This window comes from Mercenaria mercenaria, chromosome 9, assembly GCF_021730395.1.
Source record: "Mercenaria mercenaria strain notata chromosome 9, MADL_Memer_1, whole genome shotgun sequence".
Taxonomy (NCBI): domain Eukaryota; kingdom Metazoa; phylum Mollusca; class Bivalvia; order Venerida; family Veneridae; genus Mercenaria; species Mercenaria mercenaria.
Window position 1 is genome coordinate 57,317,925 of NC_069369.1, and position 24,701 is coordinate 57,342,625.

Below are 24,701 nucleotides of genomic sequence, written 5' to 3' on the forward strand. Positions count from 1 at the left end.
ACAACAAAGTTGTAAGGGGGGGTATACTGGTTTCAGGTTGTCTGTCTGTCCGTCTGTCCATCTGTCCTTCTGTCTGTCTGTCTGTCCGTCTGTCCGTAGACGCAATCTTGTGCGCTCCATCTCTCCTTATCCCCTTGACAGAATTTAATGAAACTTCACACAAGTGATCAGTACCAACAGTAGTTGTGCATGGGGCATGTTAGGTTCTTTTAGAAAAAAAATTTGCAGAGTTATGGGACTTTGTTTTTTTGTTACTATACTATATACATAGACACAATCTTGTGCGCACCATCTCTCCTCATCCCCTTGACACAATTTAATGAAACTTCACACAAGTGATCAGTACCAACAGTAGTTGTGCATGGGGCATGTTAGGTTCTTTTAGAAAAAAAATTTGCAGAGTTATGGGACTTTGTTTTTTTGTTACTATACTATATACATAGACACAATCTTGTGCGCACCATCTCTCCTGATCACCTTGACACAATTTAATGAAACTTCACACAAGTGATCAGTATCAACAGTAGTTGTGCATGGGGCATGTTAGGTTCTTTCATGAAAAAAATTTGCAGAGTTATGGGACTTTGATTTTTTGTTACTATACTATATACATAGACACATTCTTGTGCGCACCATCTCTCCTCATCCCCTTGACACAATTTAATGAAACTTCACACAAGTGATCAGTATCAACAGTAGTTGTGCATGGGGCATGTTAGGTTCTTTCAGCGACAAAAATTTCAGAGTTATGGGACTTTGTTTCTTGTTAACATACTATGTACATGTACATACAGTCTGCATATGCAATCTTGTGCATGCCTAATCTACCAAACCCTTACACACAATTTAATGAAACCTCACACAAGTGATCAGTACCAACCCTAGTTGTGCATGGTGCATGTTACATTCTTTTAGATAAATATTCTGCATAGTTATGGGACTTTGTTTTTTGTTACTTTACTGTATACATACAGTCTATATACATACAGTCCACATAATTATGCAATCTTGTGTGCGTCAAATTGCAATGTACTGTGTCAGTGCATGCGGGGGGTACATTCATCACCTTTAGTGATAGCTCTAGTTATTATTATTATTATTATTATTATTATTATAGTATTTCTCTCAATACAGTCTCATAAAACTTCAAAATTTGGTCATCTGGAACCCAAAGACGGTCCCTAGACTGGTCGATAGCACAAATTGTGGGGACCAGCAATTTTTATGAGGAGTCATTTAAAAAACAGATATTTACAATATTATATAATATATTATTTGTTTAGGTTTCAAGAACAAGACATCATACTATTGTCCTTATTCCAGATCACCCCACCACTTCCATATTCAGGTTTCATCCATTTTCCAGATTCAGCACACTGGTAATGCAAACTTAAGGTTATACAGCATGGCAAAGAGCAAGTTTGAGTATGTTAAGCAGTTTGAATCAGAGGACAAACTATTGCCGAACTGTTGGATCGTGGTTAGAATCGATGGAAAAGGATTTCACAGGTAACGATAAAGAAGCAAAGGGACGGCTTTTGTACTTAAATTTTCTAATAAGAATTATGAAAAAGAATTTATAGATATATTATATTACCTGTTATTCATAATGTTTGTAAGGGGGCCTCCATGGCCGAGCGGTTAAGGTCGCTGACTTAAACCACTTGCCTTTCACCAGTGTGGGTTTGAGCCTTGCTCGGGGAGTTGAAATCTTCATGTGAGGAAGCCATCCAGCTGGCTTATGGAAGGTTGGAAGCCTGCCCATAAAATGATGCAGAGGGGCAGCTGAGGATTCATGGACACAAATGCTGGACAGTCGCAATTGACCTATACTGTCTTGTGTTGTAGTGATGTTAAACCCAACAAAAAGAAAAGAATTTAGTGTGATGATCAGACTCATGTTTAAAAGTATTTGTCTGACAGATGAATTAAGTTTTCTGATTCCTAAGAGAAAGCAGGCCAAAATACTTGACATATTAGGAATATCTACCCATTTTCAGCTAAAATTACAAAAAAGAAAATTCTGTTATGATCAGGCTTAAATGACCACTATTCCTTATTGGTCATTAGGTCAAACGTCAAGGTTACATAAACTTGAGCCTGAAAATTACACACTCATTTACCTGTGCCAGGTTATCATTTGGAGATTATGTATTATACGAACAGATCTTGTTGTGCTTTTTTGGCAAATAGGGAGAACTTCCTCGGCTATTGAGACCACCTCGGTATTCTAGTGTTAGAGCGCCCTCTTCAAGTGTGGGAGGTCATGGGTTCGACTCCTGGCCACGTCATACCAAAGACGTTAAAAAAAATGGTACTAGTAGCTTCCTCCCTATTGCTCAGCATTAAGAGGATATTGCTAGGACTGGTCAGTGCGGTTTCAGTACAATGTGACTGGGTGGGGTATCGTGTCACATGTCTACGACGTGATATTCCAGTGAGGCAGCACTGTAAAGTTGGGCATTGTGCTCACTGCTACAAGTAGATACTGTCCTTTATTTGACTGAAAAATGGTTGAAAAAGATGTTAAACACACACACACACACACACACACACACACACACACTCCTCGGCTGTTGATTTGTAATTAAAGTAAACTAATAATTGGACAAGCACATTAGAGGTATTGTAATGAATCGTTAGACTATAATTTATGTAATATCTAATACTTAAATCATATTCAGAAGTAAATTAAATGTTATGATGTCTGTTACAATCAGTTATCTTCATGAATTAAATTTATTAAGTGCAAAAAGTAAGTTTTACTGTTCTTAATTGATTTTTCCCTTATTAAAGGCACATAAACATTTAAAGCTGTCAGTAATGTTAAGCTATTTGAATTAATCATGATTGTTTTTTAAGAGTGCAATGTTAAAGCAGTGTCAAATGATATATCCGATGCAGCCAAGTCATGGAGTTCAGTCTGTCAAGGTTTAAAATGTCTTGTTAACATAATTTACAACTGAATATGACTTGTCAGTAAATGTACCTTTTACACATTTACAGGACAGCTTACGATCTATTTGATAGATTGAATATCTTACCCCACATAAGTGTACTGATTGCCATAAGGAAACTAGATGACATTTTAAATTCGAAAAAGACTGATTTATGATGAAAACTGTCAAAATTTCATTACCATAAAAGTCTAATATCATTTTTGAACTGGCTTAAGAGGACATCAGATCTGTAGTTTCTATTTCATCTTTTCTGTGTCATCAGTTTTGACTGTAGAGGTCAGATTGAGTTCCTGTTCTATCTTTAAAGCTGTAGAGGTCAGCCAGAGTTTCTGTTTTATCTGTTTTGACCGAAGAGGTCAGCCAGTTTTTCTATTTCATCTTGAGTTTCTGTTTCATGTGTTCTAGCTGAAGGGGTATCTTATCTGTGAAATACCTGTAAAGGTCAGCCTGAGCAGCTTCCATAACCTGTTCAAGTTGAAGAGATCAGCCTAAGTTCCCATGTCTTCTGTGAACTGGTTAAAGGGTCAGTTTGAGCTTTCATTTCATGTCATTTGGCTGTTGAGGTCCGCCTGAGTTTTCATTTCATGTGTTTTGGCTGAAGAGGTTAGCCTGAGTTTCCATTTCATCTTTTCTGGCTCAAGAGGTTAACCGGAGTCCATTTTTAGCTTACTGGAGCACAAAGTGCTAGGGGTGAGCTGTCATGATCAATAACATGTTGGTCGCCTGTCTGTTCACAGCTTTTTTTTAGATGACATCTCTTCTGAAACTTCCAGTCAAAATTGCACCAAACTTTGTCTGTAGCATCCTTGCATGATCCTCTATCACATTTGTTCAAACGTTTTATGTTTTCCCCTTTCAGGGCCACCAGAGCTTCTTCTCATGGACCACTTCATTGATATTCATCAAACTTGGTCTGTATCATCATTGTAAGATCCTCTCCAAAGTTTTTTCAAATGGTGGTGACTTGGCCCTTTTCAGGGGACACTAGTACTAAGCATAGAAATCTGTGTGATAAGTTCTTCTTCCAATTTTGATCAAATGGTGGCAGCTGGCCTTGTTTAGGGGCCACTAAGATAAAAATAGAAATACTTTTCAACAGCTTTTCTCATGAACCGCTTGATCTTGGATCTTCATCAAACTTAATTTGTAGCATCATTGTAAGGCCTTTTTCTAAATTTGTTCAAATTGGGGAGTTTGATCTCTTTTATGGGGGTGGGGGTCACTAGTGCTAAAACTAGAAATAGTCCATTAAACTTCTTCTCATGAGGAGGCCTCCATGACCTTGCGGTTAAGGTAGCTGACCTCAAATCACTTGCCCCTCATTGATGTGGGTTCGAGCCTCACTCAAGGTGTTGAATTCTTCATGACTGTGAGGAAGCCATCCAGCTGGCTAACTGAAGGTCGGTGGTTCTACCCAGGTGCCCGCTCATGATGAAATAATGCACGGAGGGGCACTTGGGGTCTTCCTCCACCATCAAAGCTGGAAAGTCACCATAGGACCTATAATTGTGTCGGTGTGACCTTTAACCCAACAAAATGAATAAATCTTGAACCTTTCGATGGACCTTCTTCAAACTTGGTCTTTAGCATCATTGTAAGATCCACTCCAAAATTTATTCAAATGGGAGCACATGACCTATTTTAGGTGCTGCTAAAAGTAAAAATAGATTTACTTTTTAACAGCTTCTTCTCATTAATGGCTTCATATATCTTCATCGAGCTTGGTATATGACATTATTGTAAGGTCCTTCCCCAGACTTGTTCAAATGGTTGCACTGACCCTCTTTTAGGGGCCACTAGAGCTAAAGATAGAAATACCTGTAACGAAACTTCCTTTCGTTTAGCCCTGGATTCGTCTTCATCAAACTTGGTTCATAGCATCATTATAAAGTCCTCTCTCAATTTTGTTCTGACTTTTCCAAAATGGGTTAGCTTGAGCTTCCGTGACATTTGTTCTGACTGAAGAGGTTGGCCTGAGTTTCCATGACCCGTGTTTTAGCCAAAGAGGTCAGCCTGAGTTTTCATTTCATCTGTTCTAATATTTTCAAAATTGAGTTTGAGTTTCCAGGACAATGACATGTGTTCTAGCCAAAGAGGTGTTCTGACTGAAGAGGTCAATCTTTGTTTCAGTGTCATCAGTTCTGTTCAGACATTTTAAAAAATGAGCTTGATTTCCCTTGACATTTGTTTTTGTTGAAGAGGACAGTCAGTTTCCATGTCATTAGTTCTGACAGTAATTCAAAGTTATCGGTCCTGACTGAACAGGTCACTGTATACTTTTGAGTATTAAATGTCCACCTTCATTGTTGAAACTATTAACAGTGAGTTTTTGTGATTCCAGTTAATTATGCAGACTCCAAAGTCAGAGCATTCCATTGGTCATTCCAAGGGGGGTATTCGATCTACTCCTTACCACCGAAACAAAATGGCGGCCAAAACTGAAAATGTGAGTTTTTCTTACTTTTTTTCTTTTTCAAGGATATCTAGACAATAACACATGTCTATCAACCTGCTCCACTGTTTTCTCTATCAACCGGTACCTTTCACTTTGGAAACAGTGCTGTAATTTGTCTGGAATGCTGGTCATGAGATTCGAATCGATGGAAAATCCTCCGTTAAACACGGGATAAGGAATAGTGCGATTAGCAAAAATGGTCTTTGTTCCTAATATACCGCAGGTTGTAAGCTATTTTTCTGACTGAGAGGAATATTTCCACATACTTATCTAATACTGTTCGTTTTGTGCAGATCACAGTTCGTATTTTCAAAAAAAACACAATTTTTGTCCGATGGTAAGGAACAGTGTGCGAAATCAGAGGATAAGGTGCAGTGCAATTTTTTCAAACGGATTTTACAGTTTTCTTTCATCGTTTCTGAGATAACCAGTTGACATTTCTCTATCATGTAATAACTGAAGGGGTCGGATTGAGGAGAAGAACAGTAACATAATCCCCGAATGAACATATTACCAGACAAGATATGTCAGTAGGTAAGCACACTTGACTTTTTCAGTGATTATCGATTAAACAAAACTGTTGTTCTCTGTTCTTCGTGGTGTCTTATATCACTTTTGGCCTAGATATTTGGCCAATCAAACATTTTATAGGAACTTATATTTGGCCATTCAAATGCTAAATAGGTAGGGAGCAAATGTAACCGATTTTTCCATTGTTAAATATACAAAGCAACCAATTTCCTCTTCAGAAGATATACTACAAAGTTTGATTTCCACTTCAGAAGCTTTTCACGAAATATAAACAAGAACGATTCTTCTGGAAATTACAAATCGGTTAGGTCTCTTGGTAGACTTTTATGATTATTCATGACGGCTAAGAACCGTTGCTTTTTATTTCACAATCTCATTTGCATATTTAAAGTGAAACTCTGACCATCTTACTGTAATTCGTGTAGTAGCAATTTTCAGTTGCTGTGCATTTCCATGTGTAAAATGAATGATATTTCCGCATAAGTATTTGGTTGTCGTGCTTTTGAAATATATAAACCAGGCATTCGGAACAGGACAATGCTCTATTCTGTATGCTAAAACATACTAGTACGGTAATCCAATCTCATTTGAAAGACTTCCAAGTAGGATGTCTCGTTATCAGCCTGCATGAAAAAAGTGAAAAATGTAAACATTTTCATAAACATGGCTATAATTAAGGGGACTCGGATTCAGTCTTCATTTAAAAATGCAAAAGGAATTATTCACCCAAAATCACTAGTGACGCGCATGTGTATGTTACTGTTTACTATCTTATTCACAAATCAATAGAAGAGTAATTCGTCTCCATGTCATATAGCACTAAGCTTGTTTGATTTTTATACCGAATCTTTGACTGTTACCTTTGTCTGTTAGTAATTTATGAAGCTTCAAACTACCGTAAACAATACATACGTTACTGTCGCCAGCTCATTTTTATGTTTAATGAACGTTCTTGTAGTTAAAATTCATCAGTAGTCAACGAAATCACATATTTTTATGAAGTAACATAGGAAGTTATTTTATAATCAAACATAGATACAAATTTTTCCGGACTCCTTTGGTATCAGTCATCATTTAAAATGATGCCAAAGAATATGATAATGTGTTTGCCGTTTCTGGGTAGAATAAACATTCACACATGTCTGTTTGTAAATTATATAACTATTATGCTTGCTCATTCATGCTATTAATTCGGGTTACATTTTATACCATATCAGCGTGGAAAACCTTGCCCAAAAGCGTATATAACAGATTGATACATCCGTTACCGTATTGTAGAAATATCACAATTTAATTCATTTTTTTAATGCTCTTAAAGACGAAGATCATTGTCATATCTGATAGCTGATTACCCTTTAGGCAACAAATATCTATCTATGAATATTTTTTATGAGCATCAAAGAAGGAAATGATACATACGTGATCGATACATACGTTACTGTAATATTTAAAACTAACTCCTACGTCAGCATACGTCAACAGTGACGCAGGGTTTCATGTTTACAAGCTTTTTAGGTCGCCAACTTTTAATTTTGATAACCTTTTATCACGTACACATTGTAAACAAATTCAGTTTTGAGAATTGTATGCTATAGATATGATAAGAGAATAATATCACACCGTAATAAATTTTCATATCTAATAATTTTTAAATATAGAATATGTTTATTATTTTCAAATGAAATCATTACATGTATATTAATGTATATAAAAGTAAAGATACAGTGTTTACGAGTGATACATACGTATCCAATAGTAACGTATGTATAATTTCAAATAAAAAAAAACATTTCTTTTTTTGTGGCATTCGTAATGTAGTAATACAATAATTTAAATATCATGCTCGGAATATACAGGATATGAATAGATAGGAAAGTATTTTCGCATTATGTTCAAAACGGGTGCCATTATTTATCTCCAAAGTTGATTTGACAATGTAATTCAAATTCCATTTGATCTGTAATTCATTTACATCAATACTAATGCTTCAATTCAGTCGTACAGGATGGATTTTATATCGTTTCGTAGAATTTTGACAATTACATAACGCAGATTCTTACTTTTGTACAGCAGGAGGTTACATGCCAGTGTAATTGTGCAGTAACGTATGTATTTGCTTTGAAAAAAAGCTATTTGTTACCGCGATATTGTTTATTCTTCTTTTCTGCAATTCACATGATATGCATAACTGCCTTGATAGTGATTAAACATCTTAAAACATTTCCTTTATTATAGTTTTGGACCAATATACTAGAAATTTAGAACGTACATAAATTTCAGGGCAGTATCATAGATGATTGAATTCAAATGAGAATACACTATTGCCCATAAACAGTAATACAAAATTTAATGTGATCGAAACATATTCAAAGGGCATATAAAAGATTTTATTGAATTAACGAAAAGTGGTATCGGTAAATACATTGTATATGCATAATTTACTTAACTGGTACATACGTTACCTTGAGCATACTCATCGATTTGTGTTATGTATGATGAAAATATGATAGAATGTTCTCAAAGTTGTTAGAATGACTGTAAATATTCCAGGACTTTTCCTTCAGACAAAACTATTGTTTGTATTACGTTTAAATTACATAGAAAAAAAAGAAAAAACTGGTTTAGTTCACTCTGAATGTTTAAATAAAATTTGATTTCAATTCATCTTGTTAGTTTGATATACGAAGCCGGAAAAAATAAATGCAGTTTGTATAATCAGTATGTAGCTAAAATGCTGGTATATTTTCAGCTATTCTACTAAACATACCGACACAGTCAACCACGCAACTGTTCCCGAAAACAGTTTGTTTTTTAAACACTGGTGTAGTCACGTATGTATTTTGAAAACCCTCAAGGAAAAAGTGGTGATGTTTTTTAATGTATCATAACTTTCTTCAGAGAAAATTTTCATGGTTGTTTTTTTTTTGTGTTTAATCTAGGTATCTTTTATTTTGGAAATGAAAACACCTCACTTGTATACCTCATTTTTTTTCCAGATTTTTTACGACCTATATGCGCCTAATTTGTAATTTTGGGTGAATTACTTCCCCAAAAAAGCTTTTAAAATGTTTGAATTATTATATACCATTAGGAGAAAGGCTTCTGGAAAATAAGGTTTAGTCCTTTTCATAAATAGATGTCAGCAGTAGTGTTTTCAAATCATAATAGTAAGATTTAGATTCGTTTATTTATAAAGCTTATGGAACTAGATGTGTTGATAAACGTATTTTATGATACTGCTTTCACCCCTGAAATTAACATGTATGCTTTAACACATAGTGGGAACTCCAGAAACATTAGAAGCATAAGCACCACTTGCCAAAACACAAATGTAAAAGCACATAGTGTAAACACTCCTATACCAAAAAGAAATTTACAGATAGTTAAATGTTGGCAAGGGATACTATATTAAATACTTGCTAAACTTTTGGCTTTCAGTACATCACGTGTCTGATAGACAGGCAGATACCTTTTAAATCTTACTACATTGAGCAAGAAATAGTTATAAATGATCACCAAAATATTATTTTAACAGAATTTTACTTGATTGTCTCTGAAAAGAGCGAAGGAAAAAGTCGCTTGAAGAAGTGAACTGCACCTTATCCTCTTATTTTCGTACACTGTTCCTTACCATCAGACAAAAAACTGTGTAATTTAAAATTACGACTTTTAATCGGCTCCAGACTAACCATGAAGGAAATATATATTGATTTTTACTTCTAATCAAAAAAATAGCTCACAGCTGTTTGAATAATTAGGAAAAAAAGACCATTTTTGCTAATCGCACTATTCCTTATCCCGTGTTTAACGGAGGATTTTCCATCAATTCAAATCCCATGACCAGCATTCCAGACAAATTACAGCACTGTTTCCAAAGTTAAAGGTACCGATAGATAGAGAAAACAGTGGAGCAGGTTGATAGCCATGTGTAATGGTCTAGAAATCCTTAAAAAAGATAAAAAGTAAGAAAAACTCACATTTTCAGTTTTGGCCGCCATTTTGTTTCGGAGGTAAAGAGTAGATCGAATACCCCCCTTGTCATTCTGCTCTACTGTTCCTGCTTATTTACATATAACAATCAAAGCCTTGAGATGTCTGGTGGTTGCGGGTTTTGCTATAGTTATTTTCATTTTAAATGCCAATCTATAAATATACATGTATAAGAAACAAATACTAATGTGCCTCATATCTAAGATAAACTCTGCCTGACCTTACATGAACAGCTGGAAGTCAGTGATGTAACCATGGGCTGGAATACCTAATCATTGACAGATCTTATATAATCTAAATGGCCAGTGTGAATGGATAGAGGATGAATAAGAACTTCTTTATCATTGATAATTCATCCGCATTGTTCATGAATGGGACTACTTTGTGTAGCACATGAACAAATTCCTTTGGATGTGATTTGGAATCAAATAAAGATACTACATGATTGTCAGAAATACACTTAACTTTGGTAGCGGGATAAACCCACAACCAAAAATATTGTCACTATAAGATGCTTGCATTTTATTGGATGATTTTCGTGGAATGCGTGCATTGTGACTCAACATCAGAATGCTCTCTCTTCAGATTGAGAAATGTTTTGTTGTGTAAGCAGTTTATAATGTCAAATATATGCAGATCAATTATTATTAGACACTGCAAATGAGAGAGGAAACTAAAATGCAAATATTATAAGTGAGTCATGAGTTTGAAATACACGGATATATTGAAAAGTATGTGTGGGAGTCTGTCACCTCACACTTCATTGAAACTGCAAATGTTTAGAGAGGCTCGAGAGTGTACCCAAATTTTGCAGGGTACACCGATTTTACCTGATCTGTACTCCCTTCAATAGGGCTAGTTGCATGTGCATCAGTTTTGTACATCTTCTGGACAAGCTGAATAGTCGGATTGAAATATCACAGCGTATTTCAGTGCACTTATCTCTCGATCTGGATAGCCCTATGTTGTATGAATCGAGCTTACCTTTAGACATAAAATGAGAGCAATGTTATTGGAACAGTATGACATAGAAAGTGTTTTCTTTGTCTATGTCAGCGTTATTTTTATCATCAGTTGTATTGCTATATACAGGCTTATATTTTGCTTCATGTTGTAAAACATGCAAATTTTATTAAATTTTGCAGTTTTGTCCTATAAAGGGACATATTTCACTTGTAAGATATAAATAGACTGACAAGTAATTTTATTATGCTTATTTTATATGATGAACATGTTTCACTTTTAAATTAGTGACTTTTCTTTTAACTTATATTTTTTTTTGCGATTAATATATTCTGACGTTATATAGATCAAAGTCGAAACCAGCAAAGTGACTGTTTGTCTACTGCTAAATTTATGATAATGGATGCTAAGGTGTAAATGTGTAAATGAAAATACATGATAATGATTTGTTTTCATTTAATTGAATGCAAGCTTCTTCACTGTTGCCGTTTTATTATTGTCCTTAAATAATAAAAGTTATATTGGATTATACCTGCTGCATTACTTTGAAATGTCTTGCTCATACATACAGAGACTGGTAGTGACTTCTTATCTCAGAAGTAGGTCATTGGTTCAAGTCTGTTTCAGGTTATGTAGGAGTCTGTATTCATCAATGTTTCAAGTTTTAGACTGAAGAACTATAACTCTTCAGTTTGTCAGACTCAAGAACCATAACTCTTCAGTTTGTCAGACTCAAGAACCACAACTCTTCAGTTTGTCAGACTCAAGAACCATAACTCTTCAGTTTGTCATAGCATTATTGAAAGATAATTCATATTGCACACAGTATATAGCAGCAGAATGCGCAGTTTCAGTAAAATCTGTGCTACTTTAAAGGCACTCAGACCTCCAGATTTTGGCTTAAAATCTTTCTTTAAAACTAAATTTTGGTCATATTATTAACATTAGAACATCAGCTTTTGTTAGCTCGACTATTCGAAGAATAGGGGAGCTATCCTTCTCGCCCCGGCGTCGGCGTTAGCGTGAGCGTCACACAAATGTTAAAGTTTGCGTACCACCCCAAATATTTCCAAAGTCCATTGAGATATTGTTTTCATATTTTGCATACTTGTTTACCATCATGACCCCAGTCTGTAAAAAGGAGGAGGCAACTCTATCAAGCATTTTGACTGAATTATGGCCCCTTTTCGACTTAGAATAATGTTAAAGTTTGCGTACCACCCCAAATATTTTCAATATTTGAGTTGCGCCATGAGAAAACCTACATAGCAGGCTGGTCTGGATCCATGCTGGTCGCAAACCCACTATGTTGGTTTTCTTGTGGCACGGCTCAAATGTTGATGATGGATGTTTAAAGAGGTGAACAAGTGTTAGAATAATTGACTTTTAATTGTCTTTTTTATATTTTTTTCTGTCTGCAAGTTTTATTCTGCAATAAATTAACAGGGACAAACAAATAAAATTCAGTTTTTGAATGGGTTACCTGTTTGTTTGATGAATAAAGTAATAAGAAAACAATCAGACATTCATGAGCTCATTAATTTTTTTAAATTTTTTATTCTGGTTTAAAGTTGACTTGTAACTGTTATTCCAAATGCAGATCTGTAACCTGGGGGACAAGTGATTTTATTAGAAGTTGAATGTACTCATTGTGTTTTGACTTAATCAATTGTGGCAATGATGTCACTTAAATGTCTACTTAAGCATTTTTATGCCCAAAGAAATTTTTGGGGAGGCCTGCACTCAGATTTGCCCTTGTCCATAATTATGTCTTTGTGTCTGTCCGAGCCCACGGATGAACATTTGTTGGGTATAGAGAACAATAGGTAACGGTAAATTCTATTAATTCCGTAGTGTTTATTGGGTACTTTTTGTAGCATATTGGGTACTTTTTAACAAAAGAAATACCCAATAAAGGTCCATCTGTAGGAACGTCCATCAGGATGTTCTTCCATACAGATTTGTGTTGCGCAGACTTGAAAAAGGTATTTGACCTACAGTCATGAAATTGTGCAGGAAATATAATTCAACATGTGAAGTTGTGCAGTGGCACACTCCTGGTGTTTTGTTTGTGATTTCACTCCACCAAGACCAGAGTTATGGCCTTTGACTTTAGTTAAAAATATGGATGAAGGGCCTAAAAGTTTGTGTCTCAGGTATGTCTAAAAGTATTTAACCTTGAGTCATGAAACTTAATTGAGCCGTGCCATGGGAAAACCAACATAGTGGGTTTGCGACCAGCATGGATCCAGACCAGCCTGCGCATCCGCGCAGTCTGGTCAGGCTCCATGCTGTTCGCTAACAGTGTCTCCAATTCCAATAGGCTTTAAAAGCGAACAGCATGGAGCCTGACCAGACTGTGCGGATGCGCAGGCTGGTCTGGATCCATGCTGGTCGCAAACCCACTATGTTGGTTTTCTCATGGCACGGCTCAATTATGGAATGTAACAAATGTTTGGCATAATTATATCTAAAAAAAACCATTTGACCTAGGGTCATGAAAGCATAAGAATATACACAGAAGGACAGTAATTCTATACATGTGCCCTCTAAAACAATATGTCTGAAATATTGCCCACTGGGGCACCTGCATGGGGTCACCTTCCTACACCAAAAACTGGAAATTTGCCATATATTGTATTGGTGTGACTTTAAACCAAATAAAAGTAAAAAGAAATAAAGTAAAGGTCATTGAAGGTTATTGTCAACCTTGAAACATTCTTGCTTCTGAAAAAATAACCCTTTATAAAATTAAAGTATGACATAATTTTATTGTAAAAGAATTTTTGTGCAGCACTTGCACACATGGTATTAGTTCCTTGGATGTAAAACTGCAGAATTCCCATTGTTCAAGATATAGCATTTTGTATTATTGTTTAAACATAATTGAGCTGTGCCATGAGAAAACCAACATAGTGGCTTTGCGACCAGCATGGATCCAGACCAGCCTGCACATCCGCGCAGTCTGGTCAGGATCCATGCTGTTCGCTTTCAAAGCCTATTGCAATTAGAGAAACTGTTAGCAAACAGCATGGATCCTGACCAGACTGCATGGATGCGCAGGCTGGTCTGGATCCATGCTGGTCGCAAAGCCACTGTGTTGGATTTCTCATGGCACGGCACATAATGTTTTTGATATGCTATGATGAGATGCAAAATCATATCACTGGTGTTAAAGATTAAGAATGTGTAATTTAAACATGATTTAATATAAAACATGTATTATGTATAATTGATACTTCTGTCAAAATCTGTAAGAAGAGCCAATACCAAAGGTAAAATTTAGCTGAAACAAAATACTCAAAAATTTTGTCATTTCAACAAAAACTATTTCAGGCTACAAGTTAGAAAGTTTTGAAGTTAATTAATTAACCCATCTTAAACATTAAATGGAGTTTTTCTTAATTTTGACATAGAATGACAGATATGGTCATGAAAATTTAGCCAAAAGATGGTAATAACTGTGTCAAAGACTTTTAATGAGAACAAGACCGTGTAAACTGACAAATTCTGACAAGAAAATATCTGTTTACAACTTAATGTGTTTCTTTGTGTTTTTGATAATGATATTCTCTGTTTATAGTAGTGTATTTGTAGTTGATCCAGGTGTTAGATGTCTGTATTCTGTAACAACTGTATAAATAGTTGGATACTGGCATACATGTGTATGTTAACTATGTAGTTGCCGCAAGCTGCCTGCTTGGGTGACTCCTAAGAAGAAGTTTTGTGATTTTAAGAATGAGTGTAGTGCAAGATACAGAAGATGCTTTAGTTACAGAAGCATCCCTGGTCCTTGAGTGTGCCAGGTGCAAATCACTTATACATGAGATGATATATAAGATATATAAGAAAATATACAGTAAAATTCCTACTTACGACCACGCCGAAATTACGACCGCACCGCTAATACGACCGATTTTTGCAAAGAACGGAATATTTCTTTCTTAAAACCAATGGTCGTTTGTCCGAAAATGTGACCAGACCGCTAATCCACTAATGTGACCACCAGTTTCAGAACTGTTTGATTTTTTCACACTTAATTAATCACCGCAATTAGGACCACTCAAATTTTTCTGTATGTTACCGCGAATCGCCGCGGGAATTAACACGTGCCACATCGTGTTAACACGTTCAGCGTGTATATTGTGTATTTATCCGTTAATTGCTAACAAGTCTTTTAAACGTTACCAAAACAACGTATCAAACTGTTTGATTGTCTGAAATTGTTATTTAAAGATGTTTTACATCGCTATTTTAACATAAGAAATTATTGAAATAATTAATTTGTTTGTAATTAGACGAATGCCCGCTGATCGAATTGACTGGATTAAAACGGATTTAATTAGATCTAAACAGTGTTTGTTTGTTATTACTAATGTAAATACGTTTGGGATTTCAGCGGAGAATGAAGTTTGAAAAGGTTTGATATTGTTGTAATTGTCTTTAATTGAACAAAATTCAAATCATTATCAGTTAAGTGCGTCCTTAAATAATACACAGTTTGATCCGTAATTCTTTGATTAATTGTGATATTAAAAATCATGTCTTATTATTGGTTATAAGATAATAGTATATATAGAAATTAAAGAAAATAAAGCTATATATAAATTGAACACTGTGTTTGTCATTATTGCGTCTTGATTGTATTCCAGTGTGTTATTATCTGCCAGACCTTCCCTTGTCCACTAATCAGACCAGACCGCTAATAAGACCAGTTTTATAAAGAACCATGGGTGGTCTTAAGGACGTATGCTAGAATTTGGTGCGAAAATTTTCCTAATAACAGAATTTCTTCAAACTTTGGATATTGAAGGACAATCATCTAAGAAACAAAAAAATGCAATAAAAATCATAGGTCACCGGTATCGAAAAAGAGTTATCTGCCCTTGAAAATGGCATTTCCCCCAAAAATGACGTTTTCAAGGGCAGATAACTCTTTTTCAAATCCGGTGACCTATGATTTTTATTGCATTTTTTTGTTTCTTAGATGATTGTCCTTCAATATCCAAAGTTTGAAGAAATTCTGCTATTGGGAAAATTTTCGCCCATCTCATATACAGGGAATTCTAGCGTACGCCTTTAATAGCGGAATTCTACTGTATATGTTAGTAAGTTTAGTTAGAGGTGAACGGTATTGGACTTGCGGCCCCAGGTTAAGGCATCCAGCTCCTGGCAACTGAACCACTATGTTAGTAGCTCTTGCAGAGTGCAGATCTTATGGATCATGGAGTTGTGAGTTTGAGTATTAGCTCTGACGATTTGATAATTGAGAAAGTTGACAACTTTGCTCAGTAAGACTTTGTAAAGTATTTAGAAAGTCAAAAGAAATTTGTTTTGAACGGCATGTATTGTGACAGTCTAGCAATCTTGTTTACAGTTTTATTATTTTACAGGTTTTCTGATGTGCACAACTATATAAAGCCAAACGATGATCGAGCACTAGACTTGATGTCAAAAGCGGCTGAAACTGTGATGGAGGAGTTTAAAGACATTGTCCTAGCGTACGGTCAGAGTGATGAATACAGCTTTGTATTTAAAAAGACAACGAATGTCTACAATAGAAGGGCAAGGTATATTGCATCATTATTGCTTTAAGTGAAAAGTCATTTGAGTCAAATTGCTTTAAGAAATTGTGAGTAGCCAAACTCACTGCAGGAAGTACCTCTCCTTGTATGGTACATTAAACACATGATGAAAGTCAAATATCTGTCGTCAAGAAATTTAAATTTTCAAATTTAAGTTTATTGCAGAAAGAGATGTTGTCTAAATGTTGCTTATTTGTTTCCTGTTCCTTGTGAAAATCGTAGATAATATGTACATACTTGAATTGTTAGAACTTCTCTTAAATTACACAGTGCAGTCTTTAGTACACAGAAGGTGATGTTATTACACAGAGGTGATTTTTTGTACATGAAAGATTGTCTTTAGTACACAGGTGATCTTTAGTACACAGATCATGGTCTTTAGTACACAAAAGGTGTCTTTAATACACAGAAGGTGGTCTTTAGTACACCAAAGGTGATCTTTAGTACACACAGAAGGTGATCTTTAGTACACTGTGATCTTTAGTACACATAAGGTGATCTTTAGTACACAAAAGTTAATTTAACTGTTTATGATCAAAGGAATATGTTATATTTGTTTATTGGTGTGAGGTACGTTCAATGGCAGTTATTGTTTGACAGACAATTAATTGCAGCTGTTTGATAAGATTTAATTATAAATTGATATGTTTTTGACTTTCTTAGAAGGCAGCTAATTTTGGAATTCTTTATTAAGGTAAACACACAGATATTAATTGCACATTTTTGATGAGGTTTAATTAAACATTGATATGCTTTTAACTTTCCAAGAAGGTAGCTATTTTGACATCCTTTATATAGGTGAACGGTTATTTCACATTATTCCATTCCATTAATTCAGACATGAATATTAATTGGAGGTTAAAAATACACCTTAGTAACCTTCATTCGTTTACATTTAGATAAAAAACAACATCTGTACCATTATTTATTACATTCTCGTTTCTATTCCTCGTTAAGTTACAATGGAACCAGGAAATGTCAATATTTTTCCACACACTGATGCCTGAATTTCATATCGGGTGCATGATGTAATTTATTGTGTGTTGTTGCATTGTAGATATACATGTATGTAATAGTTATTACTAGTATCCTTGCATCGGCAAATAGGCACTTGTTCTTTAGCAGAAGAATATTGCCCACCTAATCAGAAGTTGAAAGTCTTTAAGGCAAATTTATGGGCTCTGTCTCTAAACTGGTTATGAAACAGACATTTGCTTAATATATTAATGGTAGTAGACATGTAGTGACACTCAGCAAGTGCAGATCTACGGATAGCGGGGTCGTGAGTTCGATCCCCATGCGGGGCATATGTTCTCCATGACGATTTGATAGAAGACATTGTGTCTGAACTCATTCGTTCTGCACCTCTGATTCATGTGGGGAAGTTGACAGTTACTTGCGGAGAACAGGTTTGTACTGTACAGAATCCAGGAACACAGGTTAGGTTAACTGCCAACTGAAATATTGTTGAAAAATGGCGTTAAACCCAAAACAAACAAACAAACCAAACTCAGCAATTTCAGTGCAATTACACATTCTATATATCCTGCTTCGGCATTCTTCAGCTCTCACAAGAACATGGATTTCCATATCTGTCAGGGAAATTCTGAAATGGTAATTGGAAAAAAAGTAATTTAATTACAATTGCAGGTTGTCAGTATGGTTCTAATTCCTTAAGTAGTTCTTTTATACTATATTTAGCCCACCATCATCAGATGGTCCATCCGTCCGTCCGTTAACAATTTCTCGTTATCGCATCTCCTCACAAACTACCAGGGGGATTTTGACCAAACTTTGTCAGAATGATGTATTGGTACCCTAGTTGTGTCCCCTTGAAAATCAGACTGGTTCAACAATTTTTGAGTGAGTTATGGCCCTTTGTTTATTTTTATAATTTACATAGATTTATATAGGGAAAAACTTTAAAAATCTTCTTGTTCAAAACAACAGAACCTGGGGCTTTGATATTTGGTATGAAGCATCATCTAGTGGTCCTCTACCAAGATTATTCAGATTATTTCCCTGGGGTCAAGTATGGCGCCGCCCAGGGGGTCACATGGTTTATATAGACTTATATAGGGAAAAATTTCAAAAAACCTCTTGTCCAAAACCACAGGGCCTAGGGCTTTGATATTTTGTATGTGACATCATCTAGTGGTCTTCTACTAAGATTGTTCAAATTATCCCCCTAGGATCAAATATGGCCCTGCCCCGAGGGTCACATGGTTTCTATAGACTTATATAGGGAAAAACTTTGAAAATCTTCTTGTCCAAACCACAAATCTTAGGGCTTTGATATTTGTAATGTAGCATCATCTAGTGGTTCTCTACCAAGTTTGTTCAAATTATCCCCCTAAGGTCAATATGGCCCCGCCCTGGGGGTCACATAGTTCATATAGACTTATGTAGGGAAAAGCTTTAAAAATCTTCTTGTCAATAACCTACAACATTCAAATTTGGACCACAAGTATGGTTTTAAGTGGCAAGATGAACCTTGACATGGGTTGACCTTGTTTTTGACCTAGTGACCTACTTTCACGTTTCTGTAGCTACAGCCTTCAAATTTGGACCACATGCATAGTTTTGTGCACCGAAAAAACTGACCTTGAAATTGACCTAGTGACCTACTTACACATTTTTGAAGGTACAGGCTTCAAATTTGGACCACATGCATAGTTTAGTGTTCCTTAATAAAATTTGACCTTGATTTTGACCTAGTGACCTACTTTCACATTTCTCAAGCTACAGCCTTCAAATTTGGACCACTTGCATAGTTTTGTGTACCGAAATGAATTTTGACCTTAAGATTGACCTATTGACCTACTTTCACATTTCTGTAGCTACAGGCTTAAAAATTTAGACCACATGCATAGGACTGTGTACCGAAACAAACTTTGACCTTGACATTGACCTAGTGACCTACTTTCACATTTTTGAAGGTACAGGCTTCAAATTTGGACCACATGCATAGATTTGTGTTCTGAAGTGGAATTTGACCTTGACTTTGACCTAGTGACCTACTTTCACATTTCTGAAGCTACAGCCTTCAAATTTTGACCACTTGCATAGTTTTGTGTACCGAAATGAACTTTGACCTTAAGATTGACCTAGTGGCCTACTTTCAGATTTCTCAAGCTACAGCCTTCAAACTTGATGCACATGCATAGTTTTGTGTACAAAGAACTTTGTCCTTGAATTTGATCTTAACTGACCTACTTTCACATTTTCAAGCTACAGCTTTCAAATTTGGACCACATGCATGGACCACATGCACAGTACGGAAATGAAATTTGACCTTGAGCTAGTCAATAAGTCTTGAAATTTGGAACACTCAAAAATGGTACATTGGTGGGCGCCAAGATCACTCTGTGATCTCTTGTTAAGTTAACTCTATAATCTAGAAGGCAGAGTAATTGAGCAGCCACTTGTGAAGTCTGGTATCCATAATTGAATTACATTTTTATCTGGCATTTATAAAAACAACAAAAAGACAAATTTTCGTTTTATTTCTGTACCCATTTAATACACTAAAAAAGTCATAACATAAAAAAAGTTCAGGGAAATGTATAGAGTATATTTTAATAAGAAAGGGCGTAATATATTTGATAATTTCTCTGTGAAATTATTACAGTATAGTCCACCATTTTATAGCAGTCAACACCCCAAAAAAAAAAAACCCACATAATCTTAAAATGAATTTACAGTTTGTATACATAAAAGTAATTATAATATCTAGTTTTCACAAAATGATAAAAAATGCTTAATTAGCAAATAAAATACTCCTGTTAAATATTTTGAATATTACTTTAAAAGTCTGTTTTTATTTCAGTAAACTAGCAACGAATGTGGTGAGCCTGTTTGCTTCATCTTTTGTGTATTTCTGGCCGAGGTATTTTGGGACTACTATGATGCAATATCCACCAGCATTTGACTCCAGAACTGTTCTATATCCAACAGATAAAAATCTCCGTGACTACCTCAGTTGGAGACAAGCAGATTGTAAGTATATTTTAAGGAAGCGGACAGGTTATGATAATCGTCAGTTTTCGTTTTGATGCTAGTAGTCTGTTAACTATATTTACTGATGATATGGCCATATGGGAAGCTATGTGCTTATATGGGTTACATGTACTCTTAACAATGTCAAAATAGCATACGAGATTGGCAAGAATACACTATCATATTGAAATTGTTGATTATCAACTACTGTCCAAGTGAAGAGTATATGGAGAGCTATCCTACCAGTCCTGGTGACAATGACCGCGTCCACCTCGGTTGAACTTTTGATACTCTTTTACTTTATCTATGTTATTACTTGATGGATTTTCTTCAAACTTAAAACAGTTATTCCTCATCATCACCCTGATCATGTGTCTTAAGGGCCGTAATTCTTGTAGCAATATTTCATGAATTATCCCCATTTTTATGTAGAATTTCAGTTTAAAGTTTTGGTGCACTTTCATGCTATCTCTGTTATTACTAAATTGGTTCGATTGAAACTTAAAGCAGCTGTAAATAATTCCATATCACTCTCACATCATATGACACAAGTTTCAGGAAATAAACCCGCTTTTACATAGAATTTAATGTCTAATTGTGATGCTCTACCTCACATATTACTCAATAGATTTGGTTCAAGCTTAAAGTAGTTGTTTCACATTATAAGTCACATGATATGGCACATGGTGCATTTCTCTTGCAGAAATGTTCCATGAGTTATGTCCCTTTTATAGTTAGTTAATATTTGGATAAACTTTCACTTTATTGAGAGCACATTTGACTCAAACTATTTTCCAATATTGTTATCTACATTGGAATCATTAAACACTCCGTTGATAGCTCCAGCTTCCTCAGATGTGCCTAGTTTCACTACTGTAAGTGTACTTATATTAGCGCAGCTAAATTTTAGAGCAAACGTCTTAAATTGAATAGTTTCGACTTATTAGCGCGTACTTGTATTAGCACAGTATCAGCAGCGCTAAAATAACCAATTGGCGGTATCTAAAACACCAATTTCCGATGAAATAGGGAACAGCCCGAAACATTCAAGAATGAATCCTATTCACGCAAACTGGCTTATTACTGCCCATCAGAATGTGAAAAACTCGACAATACTAAATGGCTGGCGGCTGACTGGTATTCGTAATGAAATCGACATGGCCTGCAAATAAACATGCATAGGTCTACAGTATGACATAAAATCTAAATTTGTTTAGATCATGTTACTCTGTATACTGTAAATTTGTACATGTATACAGTGTAGAATGGTGATAATTGTTTGTTTTCAAATTCACGCTTGATTTTCAAAGCAGTAAAATGGTATGGTGACACTCGTAATTAGCGCCACCAGACAAACTGGCGATCCGATCTACTCCGAAGGAACTTGAAACTTGATAAAAATGCAACTTAATTTACAAAAATAAATGACTTTTTTTACTGATGTTCAAACAGCAAAACATTCAGCAGAATATTAGTTAGGAATGCAGTTATTGTCATATTTACACACTACATATGTATTTCTCTTTGTTCTGTTGCATTGTAATTACGATATTTACAATACGATAAATGTTACTAATTATTAGGAAAACCTTTCATTTCAGTCTAATATTAGCGCTAGACATGAATTAGCGCATGCCCGATCATGTAATAGCGCGAAAATTAGTACTCCGCTAATATTAATACACTTACAGTATTCTAGCATTGAAATAGTCGAGCACACTGTCTCCAGTGACAGCTGTTGTCAAGACTTTCCAGTCATGCTAGAAGCAGTCAGAATTTAAGCATTATTATAAGGGTCTCCAGAATGGGTAGTCAGAACCATTTTTTGTTTCAAGAGAAGCTTTTATTGTTTCAATTTTATGGTCTTAAGATATATTATTCTTTAGAGCGTTAAAGTTCTTGAAAAAACTTTTTTCACAAACATGACTCTTTTATGCTAACTTGTTTATAAGATACCCAAATACTAGGTCAGCCGAGTGTTTTGACATAATGAAATACTGTTGAAAAAGTAATTGAAACAATATAAAGAGTAACATATTCTTTGTTTCTCATCCGTAAGTTGAAATTGTCATCAGGACTTTAGTAGCTGACAGATAATTGACCAGTTTTTAGCCCACCATCATCAGATGGTGGGCAATTCAAATCACTCTGCGTCCGTGGTTAGTCCGTCCGTCCGTGCGTCAGTCCGTCCGTTAACAATTTCTTGTTATCGCATCTCCTCAGAAACTACTGGGGGGATTTTGACCAAACTTTGTCAGAATGATGTATTGGTACCCTAGTTGTGTCCCCCTGAAAATCAGACTGGTTCAACAATTTTTATGCCCCCGAAGGGAGGCATATAGTTTTTAGCTCATCTGATTTTTTGAAAAAAAATGATGAGTTATTGTCATCACTTGAGCGGTTGTCGGCGTCGGCGTCGGCGTTGCCTGGTTAAGTTTTATGTTTAGGTCAGCTTTTCTCCTAAACTATCAAAGCTATTGCTTTGAAACTTGGAAGACTTGTTCACCATCATAAGCTGACCCTGTATAGCAAGAAACATAACTCCATCTTGCTTTTTTGCAAGATTTATGGCCCCTTTTGTACTTAGAAAATATCAGATTTCTTGGTTAAGTTTTATGTTTAGGTCAACTTTTCTCCTAAACTATCAAAGCTATTGCTTTGAAACTTGGAATACTTGTTCACCATCATAAGCAGACCCTGTACATCAAGAAACATAACTCCATCTTGCTTTTTGCAAGAATTATTGCCCCTTTTGGACTTAGAAAATCAGTTTTCTTGGTTAAGTTTTATGTTTAGGTCAGCTTTTATCCTAAACTATCAAAGCTATTGCTTTGAAACTTGCAACACTTGTTCACCATCATAAGCTGACCCTGTACAGCAAGAAACATAACTCCATCCTGCTTTTTGCAAGATTTATGGCCCCTTTTGGACTTAGAAAATATCAGATTTCTTGGTTAAGTTTTGTGTTTAGGTCAACTTTTTCTCTTAAACTATCAAAGCTATTGCTTTGAAACTTGCAACACTTGTTCACCATCATAAGCTGACCCTGTACAGCAAGCAACATAACTCCATCCTGCTTTTTGCAATAACTATTGCCCCTTTTGGACTTAGAAAATCATTTTCTTGGTTGAGTATTATGTTTAAGGCAACTTTTCTCATAAACTATCAAAGCTATTGCTTTAAACTTGCAACAGTTTTTCACAATCATAAGTGGACACTGTACATCAAGAAACATAACTCTATCCTGCTTTTTGCAAGAATGATGGCCCTTTTTAGACTTAGAAAATCATGGGTAGGACAATATTTCTATTATACAAAAAAAAATCAGATGAGCGTCAGCACCCGCAAGGCGGTGCTCTTGTTGAACTGTCTGTTCGTCTGTCGGTCTGTCAGTCTGTTGGTCTGTCAGTCTGTCCGCAATTTTCGTGTCCGGTCCATATCTTTGTCATCGATGGATGGATTTTCAAATAACTTGGCATGAACGTGTACCACAGTAAGACGACGTGTCGCGCGCAAGACCCAGGTCCGTAGCTCAAAGGTCAAGGTCACACTTAGACGTTAAAGGATAGTGCATTGATGGGCATGTCCGGTCCATATCTTTTTCATCCATGGATGGATTTTCAAATAACTTGGCATGAATGTGTACCACAGTAAAACGACGTGTCGCGCGCAAGACCCAGGTCCGTAGCTCAAAGGTCAAGGTCACACTTAGACGTTAAAGGATAGTGCATTGATGGGCGTGTCCGGTCCATATCTTTGTCATCCATGGATGGATTTTCAAATAACTTGGCATGAATGTGTACCACAGTAAGATGACGTGTCGCGCGCAAGACCCAGGTCCGTAGCTCAAAGGTCCTAAACTCTAACATCGGCCATAACTATTCATTCAAAGTGCCATCGGGGGCATGTGTCATCCTATGGAGACAGCTCTTGTTTAGTGAGTTATGGCCCTTTGTTTATTTCTATAATTTATATAGATTTATATAGGGAAAAACTTTGAAAATCTTCTTGTCCAAAGCCACAGAGCCTAGGGCTTTGATATTTGGTATGAAGCATCATCTAGTGGTCCTCTCCCAAGATGATTCAAGTTGTTTCCCTGGGGTCTAATATGGCGCCACCCCGGGGGTCACATGGTTTATATAGACATATATAGGGAAAAACTTTGAAAAACCTCTTGTCCAAAACCACAGGGCCTAGGGCTTTGATATTTTGTATGTG

The 24,701-nt window shown here is 35.7% G+C and overlaps 1 protein-coding gene across 9 annotated transcripts in view; it reads left to right on the plus strand.

The window, feature by feature from the left end:
• Positions 1-24,701, plus strand: part of LOC123547202 (probable tRNA(His) guanylyltransferase) — a 57,766-nt gene that overhangs the window by 17,555 nt on the left and 15,510 nt on the right. For 5 of the 9 annotated variants that reach the window (XM_045334124.2, XM_053551472.1, XM_053551468.1 and 2 more), the window contains exons 3-5: positions 1,367-1,509; positions 16,293-16,469; positions 20,314-20,483. In XM_045334124.2, coding sequence (XP_045190059.2) covers positions 1,406-1,509; positions 16,293-16,469; positions 20,314-20,483 — 451 coding nt within the window. In that variant the 5' untranslated portion in view covers positions 1,367-1,405. Of the gene's footprint in view, positions 1-1,323; positions 1,510-16,292; positions 16,470-20,313; positions 20,484-24,701 lie in introns of all 9 variants that reach the window. The other 4 variants (XM_045334127.2, XM_053551470.1, XM_045334128.2 and 1 more) reach the window with 1 other exon arrangement.